General features: G+C 40.9%; 1 protein-coding gene across 2 annotated transcripts in view; it reads right to left on the reverse strand.

The window, feature by feature from the left end:
- The window catches only part of ITPR3 (inositol 1,4,5-trisphosphate receptor type 3), a 192,032-nt gene that overhangs the window by 51,250 nt on the left and 117,267 nt on the right, over positions 1 to 23,515 (reverse strand). For both annotated transcript variants that reach the window (XM_063453125.1, XM_063453123.1), the window contains exons 38-43: positions 23,371 to 23,461; positions 22,447 to 22,616; positions 11,012 to 11,180; positions 9,272 to 9,456; positions 3,674 to 3,874; positions 107 to 217 (exon numbers count right to left, since the gene is read on the reverse strand). In XM_063453125.1, the coding sequence (XP_063309195.1) occupies positions 107 to 217; positions 3,674 to 3,874; positions 9,272 to 9,456; positions 11,012 to 11,180; positions 22,447 to 22,616; positions 23,371 to 23,461 (927 nt within the window). The remainder of the gene's footprint in view (positions 1 to 106; positions 218 to 3,673; positions 3,875 to 9,271; positions 9,457 to 11,011; positions 11,181 to 22,446; positions 22,617 to 23,370; positions 23,462 to 23,515) is intronic.

The raw sequence follows: 23,515 nt of genomic DNA on the forward strand, positions 1-23,515 counted from the left end.
GTTTCCATTTTCATAATTTCACTATTTCCCCCCAGCAGCATTTTTACACATCTCCCCCAATATTCCAAATACTTCATATGTGTAGTTCTATTTCTGTATAACATACCTTCAGCTGTAAGACCAGATCCATTCTATATTTGCATAGTGGGCTGATGTCATTCAGAATTAAAGCAGTTATTATATCAATCCCATTAGACTCATGTGTCACGATGCAGCTCTGTTGCAATAAAAATAAGCATACAATTATGTTTATGTTTAACAAAGGGTTAAATAATGAGTAAAAGAGATTTATCAGGTTTTTAGAAAATTATAATTTTCATTAAAGGGACACTATATTTTTTTTATTACTATACTCACCAAAACAACTACAGCTTATTGAATTTGTTCTGGTGAGTAGAATCATTACCTTCAGGCTTTTTGCTGTAAACACTGTCTTTTCAGAGAAAATGCAGTGTTTACATTACAGCCTAGTGGTAACTTCACTGGCCACTCCTCAGATGGCTGTTAGCGATCCTTCCTGGGTCATGGCTGCCTAAAATGCATCCAAACATTCAGTGTCTCCTCCTTCTGCATGCAGACATTGAACTTTTCTCATAGAGATTTATTGATTCAATTCATCTCTATGAGGAGATGCTGATTGGCCAGGGCTGTGTTTGAATCATGCTGGCTCTGCCCCTCATCTGTCTCTTTGTCAGTCTCTGCCAATCCTATGGGGAAGCACTGTGATTGGATCAGGCCACCACTTCTAATGATGTCAGCAGACTGCTTGGTTTTTTTTAGGCAAACAGCATGCAGAGTTACAGATTCTGGCTTGAATACATTAAGATTTTGCTATATTTAGGAGCATGAGGGGCCCAGGGGGGATAGATGGTGGTGTTAACACTATAGGGTCAGGCATACATGTTTGTGTTCCTGACCCTATAGTGATCCTTTAAGTAATAACTACTCAACAAATACATTGACTAAATATTTTTGCAACTGTTTACTACACTGCAATAAATTTAGAATGAAGGACAGGATAAGGTAACACAAGTTGTGTACAATAATGTCACCATCTTCCTTACCTTTCAAAGTTTCTGCAGCTATTGCAAGCCTAGTTTTCTAATGGTCGCAAAGAAAACATGCAAAAAAACAAACTACATTTGCACACAATTGTTATTTTGGTATGTTTTTTTTTTTTGGTTTTGTGTTTTTTAATGGCGTGCTCCTGTTATTGTCTTAGTTGTGCATATAATGCTTTATGTGCTAGTCAGGAAACCAATCTAAGAGGGGATTTGCTTCCTTCCAGATCCTCATAAAATGATATCGGGAGACCTATCCCCTCCCTCATTTCCTTCAACCAGGGACAATTGTTCACGTTATTAGGAAATAAAAGTTTCTGGGAGATATGAAAGCTGTTGGCTGAACTATAAGTAGAAAACTGATAATTGAGCTACAAAACACAGAAACTACTGCACTGCGCAGAATTAAGATTGTATTTACTAAAGTGAGAATGTTCAGGAATTCAAAATGAAGTCCACATTTAAGGCCAATAAATAACCCCGATAATGTGAAGATAAACAGGGAATTATATTACGTGTATTCTAGTCACTACCACATTTGTAATCTTTTCAACAATTAAACTATACTCTCTGCACTAATATTGCTCGGTTAAAGGACCACTCTAGTGCCAGGAAAACATACTCGTTTTCCTGGCACTAGAGTGCCCTGAGGGTGCCCCCACCCTCATGGACCCACTCCCGCCGGGTTCTGGGGGGAGGAAGGGGTTAAACTTACCTCTTTCTCCAGCGCCGGGCGGGGAGCTTTCCTCCTCCTCCTCTTCTTCCTCGCGACGTCATCGGCTGAATGCGCATGCGCGGCAGGAGCCGCGCTCGCATTCAGCCGGTCGCATAGGAAAGCATTCATAATGCTTTCCTATGGACGCTTGCATGCTCTCACTGTGATTTTCACAGTGAGAAGCACGCAAGCGCCTCTAGCGGCTGTCAGTGAGACAGCCACTAGAGGCTGAATTAACCCTAGTGTAAACATAGCAGTTTCTCTGAAACTGATATGTTTACAGCTGCAGGGTTAAAACCTTGGGGACCTGGCACCCAGACCACTTCATGGAGCTGAAGTGGTCTGGGTGCCTATAGTGGTCAGCCACTAGAGGCTCTGGAGGCTGGCTAAACCCTCAGTATAAACATAGCAGTTTCTTTGAAACTGCTATGTTTATAAAAAAAAAGGGTAAAAGCTAGCTGGACCTGGCACCCAGACCACTTCATTAAGCTGAAGTGGTCTGGGTGCCTAGAGTGGTCCTTTAAGCATTTGTCAGCTCTGACTCCATTAAACTATTTTCTATAGTGGGTAAAGGTCAAGATATTTGATGATATAGTGTATTGTAATTTGCATAATAGGAAACTTTTCAAAGTGTACCTATCTGATTTAAACTGGCTGTTTTTCCATATTGTATAATGCATTATCTATACAATTGATTAGAAAATGCAGTCATTTTGGTTGTAGTCCAAATAAACAGAGGTGGATGTTGTTTAATTCAGAAGAGGAGGTACATGTATAAAGCTAAAGGTTAGCTGCTTCAGTTCTCCAATGTTTTGCTAGTTACACTCATAGTCTGTCCACTTAAAGGGACACTCAACTGCCCAAATACAAATTAACTAAAAATTCCTGTTTAGTAGATATATCCAAAATTAAAACTTGCATGCATTCAATTATGAATCTTATTAAATGGGTGTATCGAAAAACAGCTTGAAAAATCTGCCGTTTGTGTCTGCAGCCTTTGCAAGCCTCTCCTTCTAACCCCGCTCAGAACTTCTCAAGGCAGCTTAATGAGAGGTCTTTGCAAAGCAGGTGCTATGGACAACTGCTGCCTCTTGAGTTGGGCTGGGCTTAAAACCAGGAAGACACAGGACAGATTGTCTGATGACAGCCCGGGGAAGCATGAGGATGTAAACAGGTTAACTTATAAAAGTGTAAATTTTTACTAAATGAACAGGACATGCTCTTCAAACATAAAAGGACCACTATAGGCACCCAGACCACTTCAGCTCCATGAAGTGGTCTGGGTGCCAGGTCCCCAAGGTTTTAACCCTGCAGCTGTAAACATATCAGTTTCAGAGAAACTGCTATGTTTACACTAGGGTTAATTCAGCCTCTAGTGGCTGTCTCACTGACAACCGCTAGAGGCGCTTTCGCGCTTCTCACTGTGAAAATCACAGTGAGAAGACGCTGAACGTCCATAGGAAAGCATTGAGAAATGCTTTCCTATGGACTGCCTGAATGCGCACGGCACATGCAGCGCTGACGTCAGGAGGAGAAGGAGAGTTCCCCAGCCCCTTGAGCCCAGCGGGAGTGGGACTCTGAGGGTGGGGGAAACCTAAAGACCCTATAGTGCCAGGAAAACAAGTTTATAGTTATAAACTTTATAGTTATAGTTATAGTGGTCCTTTAAGCTTTTCAGCAAGCTAAAGTTCTTTAGGAGTCAGGAGTGACCCTTTAATGCTGACTACAATGTGTTGACATTTAGATTTGTATTCATGGACTGACATTATACCCATGTCTTCTATGCCTGTGGAATCTGCTATTAAAATCCCCACCTTTAAAACTGCACATACTTTAACAATGGTACAATGGTATATATTTTATAATAGATATACATTAGCTACTGAAGTAGTGGTACCTGGTTCTCGTGACAAGGTCCTTGGCAGTATTCAGTTAGAGTCTCCAGGGTCTGGATAATCAGTGCAACATTTTTCTCATTGATGTAAAGTCCCAAAAGACCAAGTCCACCTGTAGTACTCCCACACATAATGTCCAAGAATTGAAGGGTTTCACAAACCAGATTGTAATTTGATTTGTTGTTCTGATTACGTAGAAAATTCTGTTGTGGACAAGAATATATGAAATAATCACAGACTGAAATCATTGTAGGAACATTTTCCCCCTGAAATCTGTTAAATTATATCCAATGGGTAGTGAAGATACTCAAGCATTTGTGGAAAAAAAAAATAATAATACTGAAGTACTCTGTAACCCCTAAAATGCCCCTACTAGCATTCTATAGTAAAAAGTAAGCAAATCTGTTTTGCATACTTTTGAATTGCCTGAGTTTTGTTTTTTTTCCACAAATCTGCCTGTGCTTTATATCTTATATAGATTCACTCATGCACAAAAAAATTAGGTTTCAAGTTGAAGCAGCAGTAAAAGAATAGTAAAAATAAAGGTTGCTTGGTATCAATTAAGTTTCCTGGCCATAACAAGTCTGCGTGGGTGGCGAGGGCTAGTGGGTGTGTATGGGTGGGTAGGGAATGGGTCAGTTGTTTGAAACAATGAACGTGATCATTTTTAAGAAATGTTTTCCTTTATGTTTAGGCAACAAGACCACTTAATCTCATTGAAGTGGTTTGGGTGCAGTGTCCCTGTCCTCTTAGCACTGCAATGTAAAACATACAGTGTCAGAGAAAGTGGAATGTTTATATTGCAGGGTTACAACCAGGGGCGTATTTGCCGCGAGGCAAACAAGGCATTTGCCTTGGGCGGCATTTTCCAGGGGGCGGCAAAAAAAGCCGCCCCCAAACGCCCAGGGCAAATGCCTTCTTAGCCTTGCGGCTAACAGACATCCTGGGCTGGTGGCTGCTGGGCTGGTTGTTGCTGGGCGGGCGGCTGGCGAGGGAGCACTTCCTCTGAGCTGTCTGCTCAGCTCCCTCGCGCGCCGCAGAGTGAGGCTGGGAGCCGGAATATGACGTCATATTCCGGCTCCGCCTCCCAGCCTCACTCTGCGGCGCGCGAGGGAGCTGAGCAGACAGCTCAGAGGAAGTGCTCCCTCGCCAGCAACCAGCCCAGCAGCCCGACCGGCAGCCCCACTAGACCCCAGGGAGAGGGAGAACCCCCCCCAGCATTCCCAAAGGTAAGGAGGCTGGGGGGGTAAATAAAAAAAAAATGAGTTAATGTGAGTGAGTGTGTCTGTTAGTGTGTGTCTGTTAGTGAGTGTCTGTTAGTGAGTGTGTGTCTGTTAGTGTGTGTGAGTGTGTCTGACTGTGTGTGTCTGTTAGTGTGTGTGAGTGTGTCTGTTAGTGTGTGTGAGTGTGTCTGTTAGTGTGTGTGAGTGTGTCTGTTAGTGTGTGTGAGTGTGTCTGTTAGTGTGTGTCTGTTAGTGAGTGTGAGTGTGTATGTTTGTCTGTTAGAGTGTGTGTGTCTGACTGTGTGTGTCTGACTGTGTGTGTCTGTTAGTGTGTGTATGTCAGTGTGTGTGAGTGTGTCTGTTAGTGAGTGTGTGAGTGTGTCTGTTAGCAGCTAACAGACACACTCACACACTCACTAACAGACACTCACACACACTGACATACACACTAACAGACACACACACTAACAGACACACACACTAACAGACACACTCACTAACAGACACACTCACTAACAGACACACTCACTAACAGACACACTCACTAACAGACACACTCACTAACAGACACACTCACTAACAGACACACTCACACACAGACACACTCACACACAGACACACTCACACACAGACACACTCATACACTCACACACACACACTGACAGATACGCATCCATTAGCTAACAGTTAGCTAATGGATGCGTATCTGTCAGTGTGTGTGTATTTAGAAGGCGGGGGAAGGGTTGGGTGGGGGTGGCGGGGGGGGGGGGGGCGGTGGGGGTGAGGGGGGGCGCCTGAGTTTTGTCCTGCCTAGGGCAGCACAAAACCAGGATACACCCCTGGTTACAACTGCTTCTAGATGCTGCCTCTCAGACAGCCACTAGAGGTGCTTCCTGCATTTACACAGAGTTTAACTTTGTGAAATGATGCCAGACCTCCTCACTCTTTTCATGGGGAAATACAGCATCTTCAAATTCCCCAAAAGAAAGCATTGGTTAAATGCTTTTATGTGGGGAAGGCCTAATGCGCGAGTGGCACTTTCCGCGCAATCATATTAGATTCTCCCCATTGTCGGGACCTTGACACAGTGAAAATAATGAAATGTTTAACCCGTTAACGCCGTTACGGCGTTCAATGCCGTCCCGCATTAAGTGGGCTTTAAAGCCGTTGCGGCGGCATAGAACGCCGTAACGGCTTTGAGCCCCTGGAGATCCTCTTCTGGAGGGCTGCCTCACAGCCCAGGCAGCCCTCCCCCAGCAAATGAGGCCACCGGGGGCCATGTGATCGCTCTCAAAGAGCGATCACATGGCCCGCTATAGCTGGCTGTGGATCTGCCAGCAGGGGGACTGTCTGAAATGTCAGACAGTCCCCCTGCTGGTGGGAAGAATAAAAAAAAAAATTAGACACGTTTTAAAATTAAAATGTATTTATATATAGAATATATGTATATATTATATATATAATATATATACATATTATATATATGTAACGTCATACAAAGTGTATTTTAATCTTACATGTATTAGTATTAAAATACACTTAGAATGACGTTACATATATAATATATATATAATATATATATATATAATAGATATATACACATATATTATATATATATGTATAATTACAATAATAAATAAATAAAATAATAAAATAAATAAATAAAATATTGAAACAAAATTTAATATAAATTATATATTCATATGTAATTTCATTCTAACTGTATTTTGTTATTAATATATATATATATATTGGTAAAAATAAATACACTTAGAATGACATTCTATATATATCTATCTATATATAAAATGCAAATATATATACAGTTGCAAGAAAAAGTATGTGAACCCTTTGGATTGATATGGATTTCTGCACAAATTGGTCATAAAATGTGATCTGATCATCATCTAAGTCACAACAATAGGCAATCACAGTCTGCTTAAACTACTAACACACAAAGAATGAAATGTTGCCATGTTTTTATTGAACACACCATGTAAACATTCACAGTGCAGGTGGAAAAAGTATGTGAACCCCTAGACTAATGACATCTCCAAGAGCTAATTGGAGTGAGATGTCAGCCAACTGGAGTCCAATCAATGAGATTAGATTGGAGGTGTTGGTTACAGCTGCCCTGCCCTATAAAAAACACACACCAGTTCTGGGTTTGCTTTCCACAAGAAGCATTGCCTGATGTGAATGATGCCTCGCACCTTCTGAAGTGGCCCAGTCAGAGTCCTGACCTCAACCCGATTGAGATGCTGTGGCATGACCTCAAGAAAGCAATTCACACCAGACATCCCAAGAATATTGCTGAACTGAAACAGTTCTGTAAAGAGGAATGGTCAAGAATTACTCCTGACTGTTGTGCACGTCTGATCTGCAACTACAGGAAACGTTTGGTTGAAGTTATTGCTGCCAAAGGAGGTTCAACCAGTTAGTAAATCCAAGGGTTCACATACTTTTTCCACCTGCACTGTGAATGTTTACATGGTGTGTTCAATAAAAACATGGCAACATTTAATTCTTTGTGTGTTATTAGTTTAAGCAGACTGTGATTGTCTATTGTTGTGACTTAGATGATGATCAGATCACATTTTATGACCAATTTGTGCAGAAATCCATATCATTCCAAAGGGTTCACATACTTTTTCTTGCAACTGTATATATAGATAAATACATATAATTACATAAGAGATTACATTAGTATACACGTAGAATTTGAATACCTATAAATGCATATATATGAAAATTCTACATGTATATTTAAGTAATCTTTTAACATAATTATGTGATTTGATTAATTAAAATTTGATTGACATGCCAGCCAACACAGAGAGAAAGTGCAGAGAATTTAATTTGCAAGCACTATAATTGACCCTGTAACTCTCCAAGACACCATAAAACCTGTATATAGGGGGTACTGTTTTACTCAGGAGACTTCGCTGAACTCAAATATTAGTGTTTCAAACTGGTAAATTGTATTACAAAGATGATATTTTAAGTAAAAGTGACGTATTTTGCATTTTTTACAAACGAACGGCACTTTTATGGACTATATTATTGTACAGGTTTTGTGGTGTTTTGGAAAGTAAGAGAGTCACATATAAGGCTTGCATTTCATTTTTTTTTTACATTGAAATGAGAATTACCCCCATGATGGCATACCATTTGCAAAAGTAGACAACCCAAGGTATTGCAAGTGGGGTATGTCCAGTCTTTCTTAGTAGCCACTTAGTCACAAACACTGGCCAAATATTAGTTTTTTGCTTTTTTCACACAAAAACAAATATGAACGCTAACTTTGGCCAGTGTTTGTGACTAAGTGGCTACAAAAAAAGACTAAACATACCGCACTTTCAATACCTTGGCTTGTCTACTTTTTCAAATGGTATGCCATTATGGGGGTAAGTCTCATTCCTGGGCTACCACACCGTCTCAAAGGTAACATTACTAATCTGGCAAATTTCAATTTGAAAATTGAACGTTCTATATTTGACCCTGTAACTTTCCAAAACACCATAGAACCTGTTAATGGGGGGTACTGTTGTACTCGCGAGACATCGCTTGATTACAAATATGTGCATTTTTTTGCAGTTAAACCTAACAGTATTATGACATTCACAGCTAAAATGTCAGACGGAAATACAAATTAAAAAATAAATCTTATTTTCTCACATTTTCTTACATTTTATTCATAATAAATTATATTCCATATATGAATAGTTAATGATAAATTAAAGCCCTGTTTCTCCTAAACAAAATGATATATAATAAGTGTGGGTGCACTTAATGTGACAGCGGTGAATTACGGTTGAACAGACATTTAGCGCAAATTCCAGTTTTTGTTTACGTTTTGTTTTGATCTGAACGTGCACTATTGACTCCGTCCTGAAGGCGTTAAAGTCTTTTTTTTTTCTTCCCTTTTTCTTTATTTACAAACAAGACAAAAATACAGACAATATATGCATTAAGGTTTCCTCACAGGGTAGAAGTATCAAAATAGTGCACATGTATAAAGTAAAAATTACAAACAATAAGTACAGCTGTTGGCGAATGACTATTACCATCGATCATATGTTTAAAGTCTTTTTTAAGCCATTCCACTCCTGGGGTCATGGGCCAAACAATAATATAGTGTTTCTTTAATTTCTATTGTCACATCTTCCAACACACTATACCCTTGCTAATCTTGCTCAAAATATTACTCTACGGCTTACAAAAGTATCTGTAACAATGTCTGACATTCCTATTAAAAACATATTTAACAAAACATTTTTTACAAATTACAAGCTTAATGTTTCCTCAAATCCTGATATTTGTTACAAGATGTAAATAGCGCTGTGGTATTGTTCTATAGAAAAATCATCTACTTACTTGCAGATCTGGGTTGTGATTTTCACACAAGAGCTGAAGGAATCTTAGAATTGGCTCCATGATGAGCACCACAGGACCAACTTCATTACCCTCTCCATGTTCTCCACCTTCATGACTTTTCCTCATGGACCCACTAGTCACTGTTCGGGAAGAGGCTGCGGGTACCACAAACTGGTTGGTGTGATCTTTAAAGAAAGTTAAAAGAATGTAGGTAGTCAAACTTTATCTCTAGTCTTGGACAGTGATCTTCATTCCACCTCACTCTTGTTTTATATCTCTCGCTTCCATTAAAAATATTTAAAAAATGCACTTGAAATTGTGCTAATATGCCATGTACTTTGTCAAATGCTTTCTAATGATTGGACTCAGGTGCAAATAAAATGCATGCAAGAGATCTGGTAGGTGGCAATAATTTAATGTTCTGCAGTAAAAGAAAAAAAAAATACTTGAAAAAAAACTATTAACTAGATTTCCCTTTCTGATTTTTTTTTTTTTTTTTTTTTTTAATATCTTTATTTTTTCATCTTTCATCTTTCATCCAGTGAAGCGGTCACCCTAAAATAAATTATCTTTATCCTATGAGATTAGGAATTCACAGAAGAAAAATATTATTTTAATAGTAATATTTTTACACTAGACTAATTTTCTGTTCCTTTAAGTCTTGGAATGTGGTACTAAAAATCGTATACATTATGGCCATTGATTTATTATTTTTGGATAATATTTTCAAATGATATAATATTTTTGCATAACCTTTTAAAATTATTTCATATATTAAATTTTTTTGAATTTTTTTTATATATTGATATATTTTTTAGATAAGATATATTTATGATATTTTAATATTTAGAATTTTTTTTTTAAAGTTTATCCAGAAATATGAAATCATTTAAAAAGCTGATCCAAAATATTAAATTGAGGCCTATGTTAGATAACTTATGTGTACTGGTGGGTTTTATGGGAGTGCACCAGACACAATTTTATGTGGTTGAAAAGTGCTATTAAATTGGTTTGCTTAGTAACCAAGCTGCACTTCACAGTTTTGAAAAGTGTGATAAAGACAAACACAGTAAATTGCTTTAGTTTATTAATGCTGTGCTTCAATAAAAAGTTTCAGTTTGCATTAGAAGCTGTGTTGAAGCTTGATAAATGCAGAGCAATAGAGTTAACACATAGCAGTGGAGATAAATGATAGACAATGAAAAACCCCAATATGGACACAATATGTAGTAGTTATGGTGCTTAGATTGCCCCTACAAAAATGGACTTACATTTTAACAATATAATATAAGGAATATATCAGAGTACCTTCACTCAAAAAAAAAAAACAGACCACCCCAAAAATAAAAGACCACCCCATACAAACTGAAAACACAGCTCTGCTAGAAGTGGTAATCTCGTTATATTCAAACTCTTTACGTTTTTCCACCTTTTCCCATATTTCTAATTGTTTGTCACAATTGTCATAATAATGATTAGAGAGATAAAAAGGAAGACAATAGAGGAATATAATGAACATAAGAAGTTACACATGCTAATTAAAATATTGGGAATAACACAGCTCCCCAATCCATGTTCCATCTCTGTGTGTCATTTCTGGTTCCATCTCAATACACTACCTGTCAGTTTATTTGCTGCCTGCAGATTAAATTGTACTTAGTACATCCATCATTATATAATCAGTACCAAATAAACATATATATGTTTAATATAATCCATGCTATTATGTTTTATTTTTACCTTTTGGAGAGAGTTCCATGTTCTCATTGGTTTCACTTGACCCAAGGTCACTCATATTCACTGACATGGTGGATTTTATTTCCTGCTGAGCACTTTTAATTCTTTCATTTAGAACTTTGAAGAACTTCTCAGATTTATTGTCCCCTTTCATTAAATTGTAAAATGAGTTCTGTGGATAAAACATACGTCTTAATTTGAGATTTTTTTTGTAAATCTAACTAGATTCTGTTAGCAGTTTAGATTAGAGAGACACTTTTAGTTGTTTGTGATAGTCTGATGGACGTATCTCCATTCAATGTTATAACGTTGAATTGCCAGAATCTAACAAGAGGATTTAAATGTTTGAGCCAAAATAATTCAACAGGACAAATTCTCCAACTCTGCTGTTTTTTATTCCCAGTCTACTAGTGTCAGTAATTTAAGTAATAAGTATGACAGCAAGCCACTTGTGGCTTACTTCTGTAGCCACCGGTGGTGGAACTTATACAGTGGCAAGGAAATTAACAATAAGTTTCCTATCCTTCAACAACTGTAGGAGTTGGAACATCCAAACACTATCGTTGGCCAGGTTGTTATGGCTGCGTCATTGCCTGGAAGAGGGCAAGATGTGTTTATCATTACATTGAAAGTGTTAAATAGTTATGTGTTCCTCTGTGAAAAAGGTGTTGCTGATGCTCTGTTTTTAACAGTACACAATAGTATGAAACCTACTAAACGAAAATAAAGAGAAAACTATTCTGAGAGAATGTTTATTTTTGAAACAGCTTTTGGGCAGGATTCCATAACTACTCTATATTTTCTGAGCCAAATTGTCTTCTTTGTCATTTTGTTTCATAACCAAGAATATAAAATAAAGCCCCCAAAGAATACTTCTGGAGCAAAGTTTCTTATGTTATTAAAAGATTTTATCCCGTTAAAAACATTTAAGATTGGCCAAAGGCTGAGGTAGTGAAAAATATCTAATGGATATTTTGCAGACTGCTACCTTTGATATGCAATGTCAAGCTGAGTTACTTATTACATGCCAAGATCTTGCAAATCCCAGAACAATGCAAAGAAAATCCATAAATAATAAATAATAGAAAATCCTGGAATTACATAATAACTTTTGAGCAATAACAAACATGCTTCTCTTTTCTACCCCTTAACCCCTTAAGGACACATGACACGTGTGACATGATTCCCTTTTATTCCAGAAGTTTAAGGGGTTAAACAGTTGTACACTTACTTATAACAGGTATAACAAGAGAAGACGAGTGCAGTAATACATAAAATATGCACAATGCTTACAAAAATTTTAAATAGGTCCGTGATTCAATTTAACAAAAAACAAAAACAAAAAAAAATGTCAACAATTAGAAAAATTTACTGTGCATCTAATAACAACCAATATGGAAGAGCTGCACATGCAAATGCAAAGTATTATCACTGACTGAAGAACAATACCAGCAGCAACTTTAAATTTATTTATGGACCATTAATAATAAGTCACAAGCACCAAACATTTTAAGTGTTTTTGCTTTTTGCCTTTTATTAAATATTTGAAAAGGCTATAAAATAAAAGTTACATATGACTCACACACACACACACACACACACACATACACATACATACATATATATATATATATATATATATATATATATATATATATATACGTTGTTGGTACATTATGGTGGCAGTGCTCCCAAAAGTTAGTGTTTAGATTATTATACTCTACTCAAACATGTCTGCAGAAAAAACACAGAGGCCGAGCAATTGAAGAATTTGAAGAAGGAGAGCATGATCAATGGTGTCAAAGGCAGCAGAGAGGTCAAGAAGAATTAGTATGGAGTAGTGGCCTTTGGATTTAGCTGTGATTAGGTCGTTAGTAACTTTGATAAGAGCAGTCTTAGTGGAGTGGAGAGGGCGGAAGCCAGACTGAAGAGGGTCAAGGAGAGAGTTGGAGAGAGACACACGGATAATTCCTCTCTCATTAGTTCATGCTCCCGCAATCCCAGACATCTCTTTGACACCTTTAATTCCCTTCTCCGCCCTGCTGTGGCCACCCCCCAAACTAACCTTACAGCTGATAGCTTTGCATGCTACTTTACCGACAAGATCGAACAGCTAAGGAAACAATTCTCCCCTCCTTGCCTCTTTCTCAACCACACATAAATCATGCTTTCCCTACCCTCCAGACTTTCTCCCCGGCTACTGAACAAGAGGTGGCTGCGCTTCTCCATTCCTCTCGCCCCACCACTTGCCCGCTCGATCCTGTTCCATCTCACCTCATCAGATCTCTCTCCCCTTGTCTTGTGCTTACCCTAACACACATCTTTAACTGCTCTCTCTCTCTTCTGGCACTGTTCCTGCTGACAGTCTCTGTGACTCTGTCCTCTTTTGGTTTTCCCCCTATCTCTCCCAACGCTCATTCAGTGTCTCCTTTTCCAAGGATACCTCCTCCCCTCGTCCTGTCTCGGTTGGAGTTCCCCAAGGCTCTGTCCTTGGTCCCCTTCTATTTTCTCGTTATACTGCCTTTCTTGGTAAACTTATTGCCTCTTTTGGATTCCACTACCACCTGTACGCTGATGACACTCAGATATACCGCTCCCCCCCCCGGACCTCTCCCCTGTCGTCCTGCAACGCTTGACTTTCTTCCATCTCCTACTGGATGTCTTCACGCTTTCTGAAACGTAACCTCTCTAAAACTGAACTCCTTGTCTTTCCTCCTCCTAATACTGATCCTCCTCTCTCGCTCTCCCTTCAAGTCAGTGATATCCACATAAGTCCATCCCTGCAAGCGTGCTGTCTTGGCATCATACTTGACTCTGGTCTCACCTTTGAGTCTCACATCCAGTTTGTTGCCAAGTCCTGTAGGTTCCAACTCAAAAACATAGCCCGCATCCGCCCCTTTCATACGCAAGATACTACCAAGGAGCTTGTCCATGCTCTAGTAATTTCCCGCATGGATTACTGTAACCCTCTCCTGATTGGTCTCCACAAAAATCATATTGCCCCGCTACAGTCTGTAATGAATGCTGCAGCTAGACTGATTCTCCTCTCTAGTCGGTCCTCTCACACCTCACCCCTCTGCCTGTCCTTACATTGGCTCCCTGTATCCTATAGGAGTCAATTCAAAGTGCTAACCCATACATTTAAAGCACTGAACAATTCTAGCCCCTCTTATATCTCTTCACTGATCCATAGGTATGCCCCTCCTCGTACCCTCCACTCTGCCCGTGACCACCTCCTGACCGCTGCTCGCACCCATACGGCCAACTCGCGCTTGCAGGACCTCTCGCGGGCGGCTCCTCTCCTATGGAATAGCTTGCCTACTGCCATCAGACTCTCCCCTAGTCTTCAATCATTTAAGAAGGGCCTTAAAACCCATCTCTTCAGGAAAGATAAGGGCCTCCCAGGGTAATCTCTACCTTACATACCTGTCTCTTGCTCTCTCCTACGGGACAGTGCTTTGCTCTCTCCTCCAGCTCTGCTTCACTCCCACCCTACTTGATATTTCCTGTCCTAATGTTTCTAATACCCCACCTCCTATAGTCTGTAAGCTTGTTTGAGCAGGGTCCTCTTCAACCTATTGTTCCTGTAAGTTTTCTTGTAATTGTCCTGTTTATTGTTACATCCCCCCTCTCAAAATATTGTAAAGCGCCACGGAATCTGTTGGCGCTATATAAATGGCAATAATAATAATAAAGACAAGTCTTTCCAGAAGCTTTGAGGAAAAAGGGAGCAGGGATAGAAGAACGATAGTTAGAGGGGGAGGACGGGTCAAGAGATGGATTTTTCAGGATAGGTACTACAGTGGCATGTTTAAGGTCAGCAGGGATAACATCAGAAGAGACAGAGCAGTTGAAGATGTGTGTTAAGGAAGGCACAAGACATGAGGAGTGAGATCTGATGAGGTGAGACAGGACAGGATTAAGTGGGCAAATGGTGGGGCGAGAGGAAAGGAGAAGTGCAGCCACCTCTTGTCCAGTAGCCGGGGAGAGAGTCTAAAGGGTAGGAAAGGCATGATCTACGTGTGGTTGTGAAAGAGAAGGGCAAGGTGGGGAAAATTCTTTCCTTAGCTATTCAATCTTAACGGTAAAGTAGCTTGCAAAGCTATTGGCTGTAAGGTTAGTTTGGGGGGTGGTCACGGGAGGGCGAAGAAGAGAGTTAAAGGTGTCAAAGAGACGCTAGGGATTGCGGGAGCATAAACTAATGAGAGAGGAAAAGTATGACTGTTTGGTGAGGGCAAGGGCTGTGCTGTATGAACACAATATGAATCGATAATGGAGAAAGTCTGACTGGGTGCGAGACTTCCTCCAGGAGCGTTCAGCACAACGGGAGCCACTTTGCAGATAGCGTGTTGATTTAGTATGCCAAGGTTGGGGGCGTGTCCTCCTCGAGGTGCTTGTTTGGAGCGGGGCTGCAGCTTTCAAGGCAGAGGTGAGGGTAGTGTTATATGTGGAAATGGGCAGTGAGGGACAGGAGAGGGAAGGGATGGATAGCAGTTGTGAATCAATATCAGCTGACAGCTGCTGGAGGTCAATAGAATAGTTGAGGGGGGTTAGCCTGAGGTTGTTGGATGAGTGCGTACTCGAGAGCAAACAATAAGAGGTGGTGATCAGAGAGAGGAAATGGAGTGTTGCAGATATTAGATACTGTACATGCATAAGAGAAAATGAGCTACATGGGTGGGAGAATTAGCCCACTGCAATAGTAAAGTAAAGTAATTGAAAGTAGTGTAGAGGCTGCTGAGGTCAAAGGTGGGTTAATGGGAATATTGAAGTCCCCAAGAATTAGGGATGGAATATTAGAAGAGAGGAAGTAGGTTAGCCAGGCAGCAAAGTGGTCAAGGAAGAGGAGAGGGGAACCAGGGGGACGATAAATAACAGCAATGTTAGCAGAGAAGGGTTTGAAAAGGCGCATTGAATGAATTTCAAATGATGGAAAAGAGAGGGGGGGCAGAGTTTTAAAGGAGTAGTGGGGTGAAAGTAGAAAACCTACAGAGCCACTTTTACTCTCAGCTTGTTGTGGGTAAAGTGAAGACCACCAAAGGATAGTGAGGCAGGGGTAGCAGAATCAGAGGGAGCGAGCCATGTTTATGTTAGTAGGTTTAGGGAGTGTGAGATAAATAGGTCATGGATGGAAGTTGAATTAGCGGTGCTGCACACAGAGCGTGCATTCCAGAGGGCAGCATTAAAGGAGGAATTATAGTGAGAGTTACATGGAATGGATATTAGATTGTTGTGGTTTATGGTGTTAGTACCAGGTGGCTTAGTAGAGGAGGGACCAGGATTTGGAGAGACATCACCAGCTGCTAGGAGCAGTAGGATGGAAAGCAAGAGAAGGTGGGAGTAAGATTTAAATGTTGGGGACGAGAGCTTGTATTAAGAGGATTTAGGAGGGGTTTGTGTAAAACATCTGGATAAATATGAGTAAAGTGCATGTAATGAATACAGAGATGAGGGAAGAAGAGAGGGAGCAATAAAGATAGTGTCAGTTGGAACAGGTAAGCAAAAAGATAGAGAGATTTTAATAATGAGGGATGTGAGAGAGAAAGTGAAAAACCGAAGTGATAAAATTAGTAGGAAAACAGGTGCTGTGTTTTTAAGATATGGAGAATTGAGCTGTGAGAATTGTAGGTGAGGTTAGGAGGGTTAAGGGTTAAAAAGGTATTGTGTGAGTTTAGCTATTTTAGGTGTGGAGGGTTTGGTGGACATTATTGGATGTCAGGAAAGCCAGGTAATTTGAGCTATCTATAAATGTAATGAGTACCCTGGGGAGGGTGGGATGTGGGGTGGGGAGGGTGGATTGTGGGGTAGGGTGGGTGGGAAATGATCATCTAGAAATGCTACCTCTGCTTAGGGCAAATCCTGCAGGGTTGGGTGGGTTGGAAAGTGCGTCACGCAATGCAGACGGACATTTGAAAACGTCGCCCGGGAACAGAATTAACAGGAAATAAAGACAGCTGTCAGAAGAGATACACCAAGTCCATACAGATGTTACAGATCAGAGTCCATACAAATGTTAAAACAGCTACTAGATGCATACTTGCAAAAACAGAATATTCAAGGATATAATCTTTCAATGTAGGGTAATAACTTCTTGATCCAAGGATAAATCTGACTGCCATTCTGGAGTCAAGAAGGAATTTTTTCCCTAGCTTGTTGCAAAATTGGAAGTGCTTCAAACTGGGCTTTTTTGCCTTCTTTTGGATCAACAGAAAAAAAGAAATGTGAGGAAAGCAGAACTTTATGGACGCATAAAGTTTTTTTCAGCTATGTAACTATGTAACCAACCAATCTGGAGGTATGAGGAGAAGATGCCCACCACTCCACAAATGTCTTTTTGGGGGTTAGTCCTATATAAAGTGGATTGTGGGAAAGGGTTAAATAGGCTGTACGGTTTTATTACCATGTTGTCATTGCTTTTATATATATAGGTCCCTGAGGAAGTTCTCATTTGAGAACGAAATGCGTAGGACCTGCAATTTAACACTATTTGTGTAATTCATTTTATTTGATAAAAAAAATATTTTTGAAGAAACCTCTGGATTTTTGTTTGGTGAGCCGAAATATTACAAAGCCCCATCCGGTGACAAGTTTAAAGGAGGAGCTTCAGCCCCCTATTGAAATCGTGGGTGGCACCCATAAGGCGCTTTTATTATCTCTAACTTGTGAGTGCAATTGCAAATTCACATTTTTTCTATATCAGGCATTATTGCACTATGTTATATCTGTGTTTTTAGGTACACTAGCAGGATCCCTAAAATTTTCTGTATCATGCATTTCTGCTGTGGTTGGTTACCACCTGGGAGGTAACCCGGGGAGGCTGTGTACCTATAAGTTAAGTTTAGATGTTTTATTTTGTCACATTTCACTGATGCCAGGTGGAATAGTCACATCAGATAGACACTATCCGAGTCAGATTATCGTCAATACAATGTTAAACAAAGATCTGCACACCAGTCAAGATAAGGCTTGCGGACGGGGGGGGGGGCGGAGCTAGCTGCGGACCAGCAAAGACGCATGGTGCACAGCTCTGCACCAAAAACCAGGGAAAAACACCTTAAATAGGCGGAATCAGGGCACCTACCTTTCCCAAACCTCACCCACCGACGATGGGGAGAAGACGATGAGCAAGAAAAATAAAAAATTAAAGTCGGACAAAGCCCCTTTCAGCCGCGACATCGGCAAGCTCCTCCGGAACTCACAGAGGGCCGCATGGGAGAAATGGCGCAGGGGGAGGATGAGTACTCTGACTCCTCTGGTGACTTCTACCCAGACCAGGGAGAAGGGGCTCCGATAAATCAGCCCTTGGTGCCCAAGTCCAAAGCACCCCCAGCGACAGGAGAACCAGTAACAGCAGCCCTGCTGACCAAAATGTTCACAGAGCTCAGGCAGGACCTTGCAGCAGACCGAGCATACTTCAAAGAGGCCATAGAGGGGGCCACCACGAGGCTCACCCAGCTGGAGGCCAAAACAAGCTCCCATGACACGCGCTGACACGAGCAGAGCACAGGAGAGAAAATGGAGATCTTGGAAGAACAAAGGCGAAGAAACAACATAAAGGTTAGAGGGATACCCGACGAAATAGGGCCTACTGACCTCCCACACTATGCGAGGTGCCTAATAGCGACCCTCCTGCAGCCCAAGCAGGCCAAACTCGTAAAAATTGACGGAGTGTTCCGTCTGACTAAACCAACAAACGCACCCCCAACCGCCACAGCCGCCGTTATTGTAAAAATTTCAGACTCACTAAGACAAAGCCGCCGTCCTGGTAGTGAGCCGGCAGAAAACCCCTCTACTATTTGAGGACTCCCAAATTGCGTTATTCCCTGACCTTACAACTGCTGAGAGCTAATAACATCCAGTACTGCTGGGGCACACCGCGACTGATCACATTTACTGCCAAGGGGAATGCCTACCGGGCGAGAAGCCCTCAGGACCTATATACTTACCTGGGCCAATTGCGCCTAAAAACCCTGCACGCGGAATCCACGACCACCGCAACCAGGCTCGACCCCACCAACGCCAAGGAATTCATACCCAGGTCATCCCGTCAAGCCACGCCAGCAGGCAACACAACCTGAAGGAATCGCACTGACCGGAGAATTCTCCACCATCTCGGATGCACAGAGCCCGCCGCCAAAAACCCGAGACTACAAAATCATAACCACTCTAATGGTGTTCATCATGTATACTGTTAAACACTCTAGCGTACAACCTCTTTCTTTTTTTTGTTCTCTATGTTGTGTTTTTGTCGTTGCTCTCCTCTTCACCCTTATTCTAGTTAGGTTAAGTTTATTTTTATTTTTATCAGAGAAGAGCACACTGGCACCACTGGGACTCCCCCTCCCCCCTACCCCCTTACTTAATCCAACAGATAGGTGTATTCAGGGCCGGCCTTAGGCATTTGGGCGCCCTGTGCAAAAAATCTTCACAGCACCCCCCCCTTCCCGTCCCCCCCCTCCCCCACTCCTTACCCCTTCCCACACACCCTGTCACACACAGGCAGACAGCCATACACACTCACACACACAAACACACTCAGGCAGTCATACACAGACAGCCACACACAAACACACATACAGACATAGAATGTGACGGCAGATAAGAACCATTCAGCCCATCTAGTCTGCCCAGACAGTCACACATAGGCAGTCACACACAAACACACACACACACAGGCAGACAGCCACACACACACAGGCAGACAGCCACACACAAACACACAGGCAGACAGCCAAACACACAGAGGCAAACAGCCACACACACACACACAGTCACACACACACAGACAAACAGTCAAACACACACTGTCAGACAGCCACACACACACAGTCACACACAGACAGACACACACTGGCAGACAGTCACACACACACACATAGGCAAACAGTCACACACACAGGCAGACAGCCACACACACATAGGCAAACAGTCACACACACAGGCAGACAGCCACACACACACAGTCAGACACACACACTCACTAACAGACAAACACACTCACAGACACACACTAACAGACACACACACACTAACATACACAGACACACACTAACATACACAGACACACTAACAGACACACACTAACATACACACACACACACACTCACCCACATTAACACATTTTTTTTTTTTATTTATTTAGACACCCCCCCAGCCTCCTTACCTTTGGGAATGCTGGGGGGGGTCTCTTCCTCCCTGGTGGTCCAGTGGCTGCTGGGCGGCGCTGGCGGGCGGCTGGCGAGGGAGCACTTTCTCTGAGCTGTATGCTCAGCTCCCTCGCGCGCCGCAGAGTGAGGCTGGGAGCCGGAATATGACGTCATATTCCGGCTCCCAGCCTCACTCTGCGGCGCGCGAGGGAGCTGAGCATACAGCTCAGAGGAAGTGCTCCCTCGCCAGCCGCCCGCCAGTGCCGCCCGACCGCCCAGCAGCCCGGCATGTCTGTTAGCCGCAAGGCTAACAAGACATTTGCCTTGGGCATTTGGGGGCAGCTTTTTTTGCCGCCCCCTGGAAAATGCCGCCCAAGGCAAATGTCTTGTTAGCATTGCGGCTAACAGACATGCCGTGTGAGCTATGCGGCCGCAGGGCGCCCCCTGCACCATGGCGTCCTGTGCGGCCGCACAGCTCGCACACCCCTAAGGCCGGCCCTGGGTGTATTTGATGTAGTGTATCCCCAGGGGAGGCTTTTCTTCTCCCCGGAGTAGGTACACCGAAAGGAGATAACCTGATAATAACATAACCAATGGTTAATCATAAGCCCAGGGGCTGTTCTAATATTATCGTGATATTATATTGTTGACTTACATCTTGAAAAACTCAAAACTCACTCAGCATGACCCCATGCACTGGATATCTAATATGCTTTTGTTCTTGTATGTATACCAAAGGTCATAACTCACTCTGTTTATTACATTGCTTCCGGTACATGCTAAGTGACCAAAATACAGAATTTAAAACGCAAAGCACCTGCATAGTATACAGACCTGTCAGTTTAACCTGGGCTCACTGGTTTGTCTCTTATATTTACGGTTCCCTTAAAGTTAACCCATGAATAACTAAGCATTTATAATTGTGCAGATTACTTGCAATATATGAATAAATATAGTGCTGGGATCTCAAGCAACATTGTGCTAGATAGCATGTATAACCTGATTGTTCCTTGTATTCTGTTACGCCTGTCTATGTTTACTCTTGAGTTTCTAATCAATAAATAAAAAAGTGCGCTGTGTCCTGCAGTACTGAAACTTGTAATTATCTATTCACTTTCAAAACTAAAGAATTTCAAAAAAAGATATGACTTGCTTTTCCCACAGAAATCACAAATTTGCAGTTGTTTCACCTTTCTCTAGGAACTTGCACTAAGCAAAATAATATGCTATATCCTATCCTAATATATAAATTATGGTTTGTAAGTTGTCAACCAACAAGGAAGCTCCAGTAATGATAATAACTCAAAGTAGAATTACAACACATTTACTATTAATCATCACTAGCAAGGGTATTATTAAAATTAATTATTAATTTATTTATTTATATAATAAAAATGGGTTGGCCAATCATGTTTGAACATTTGAAAGTAGAGAGTAATACTTAAAAACAGGATGGTTGGATGCTGATTAATTACAGAGCAGCATCATGCTACTGCACACTTGATGTGTTACTGATGGTTTATCAACCATGATAGTTTATTAACATATTGTTCCAGCCCCCAAAAAAAAACATGAACCAAGGATAGAAAATTAAGTACATCTGTCATTTTATCTTTTCTTCAATAGCTTTAAATATGTAATAAGCCTATTATGCTGTTATGCCAAGTCTATCAGTACCTTTCACGTATATCACTTGTTCACAGAATAGATATACGGTAATTGGGAGTTAGAACTTGGAAGCAATATTAAATATTACAGTGGCATTCTACCAGGGGTAGACAACCTTTGGCACTCCATATAATTTGTTGCTTTTGCCAGTTATGGCTGTAAGAGCATTAACCCTTTGTGTTCCTATGTCGGAATATAACCGCCAAAGAATTTTACCTCTTGCTGTCCATTGTCGGATTATTCCTGGAGAGTAGCACAGATCTTCTGTGCCGGGACCTCCTAGCTTGTGTGCATCGCAGCACGGAGGATCAGCGGTATTCTCCAGGGAAAATCCAACATTGGACGGCAAGAGATAAAATATTTTGTCAGTAAATGCTGACATAGGACAGCAAAAGCTTAAAGGAGATGCAGTCCACATCTGGAGTGCAAAAGTGAGCACTTTATTAACTGATTCAGTTTGCAGGTGCCGGAAGATCTTTATCGCTCTCTCTCCTAAATTGTTGCCCATAATTTAGTTATAAAAACAGGACATACAGAGTAGATGGAAAAACATGATATTGATTTTGGAAAACCTATTTACTTATTTACAACTTACAAGTACATTTGAATTGCTTTGTTGGATACCTGTATTTCAGTGTTACCCCCATCCAGCAGTCTGATGGCCAGTAAAATGCTTTCCTGAAATATTTTTTCATTTTTGGAGCTCATTATGAGGTCAGACACAAGTTTAGTGGCACCTTCTCTATCTAGCTTACATTGGATTGAGGCTATCATAGACCAGTCCTGGTCCTGACCTGTTGGGGAAAAAATATTTTATTAGGGTTCTGTTTTGAAAATACATGTGAAAAATAGCTAAATATGGCCACCTTCTAAAACCAAAAACGTATTTGTGTGATGCACTTCATAGTTCCAGAAATCTTATCTGTGCTGTTACTTTATTGGTTTTCTGTTTTAATGTGTCTTTCTTCCCAGTGTACTTTTTATATCATTTCTGGTTTATTTGTATGGCTATTAAACTTCATAGTAAAGACTGTCAAAAAAATAAATAAAATATATATAAATTATTGGTCTGCAGGAAATAGTTTTTATTAATGCTTATTTCACAGTGGGAGAAAATAGCGGCCATTTATGTTAAAAATTAGGAAACCTGACAATTTATCTTAGGTTGGTAAAAACCATCAGTAACAAATTGATTTAAGGCATATGGTATAAAATGTATTAAAATGGTGCACGATACAAAAGTTTATCATGACTGCTGTCCCTACATCGTATGCATATAAGAAATATCTGTGTATAGCAGCATTTAATGCTGTAGTATTTCTGCCAATGCAGATGTTTGAAGTGGGAAATCCTAAAAGGATCCAATTCTTCATTTCTCTCTGGAACATGGCTGCCACAGCCACCTACTGTGAACTAAGCATTAATGAGGTTACACATTTAACTTCAAAGCTGCCAGAGGGCAGTTGATTGAAGCTTTCTGGTACTGAAGTAAAATCCATAAGGGGGCTGGAAAGGTACTTATTTATTAAAAGGATATTTGATTATTACCAGTGGCAGAACTGTCAGCTACTTCGCCTTTAGCATTTGACTTCTTGCTTTGAAGGTAATTATTCAGAAGCGTTTTTCTTAGTAAATTTCCCTGTGGGGACAAACATAAAAAAATGAAAGTGACAAACAAAGAGGAAGGGGAATG

Source organism: Pelobates fuscus, chromosome 1 (genome assembly GCF_036172605.1).
Source record: "Pelobates fuscus isolate aPelFus1 chromosome 1, aPelFus1.pri, whole genome shotgun sequence".
NCBI lineage: Eukaryota > Metazoa > Chordata > Amphibia > Anura > Pelobatidae > Pelobates > Pelobates fuscus.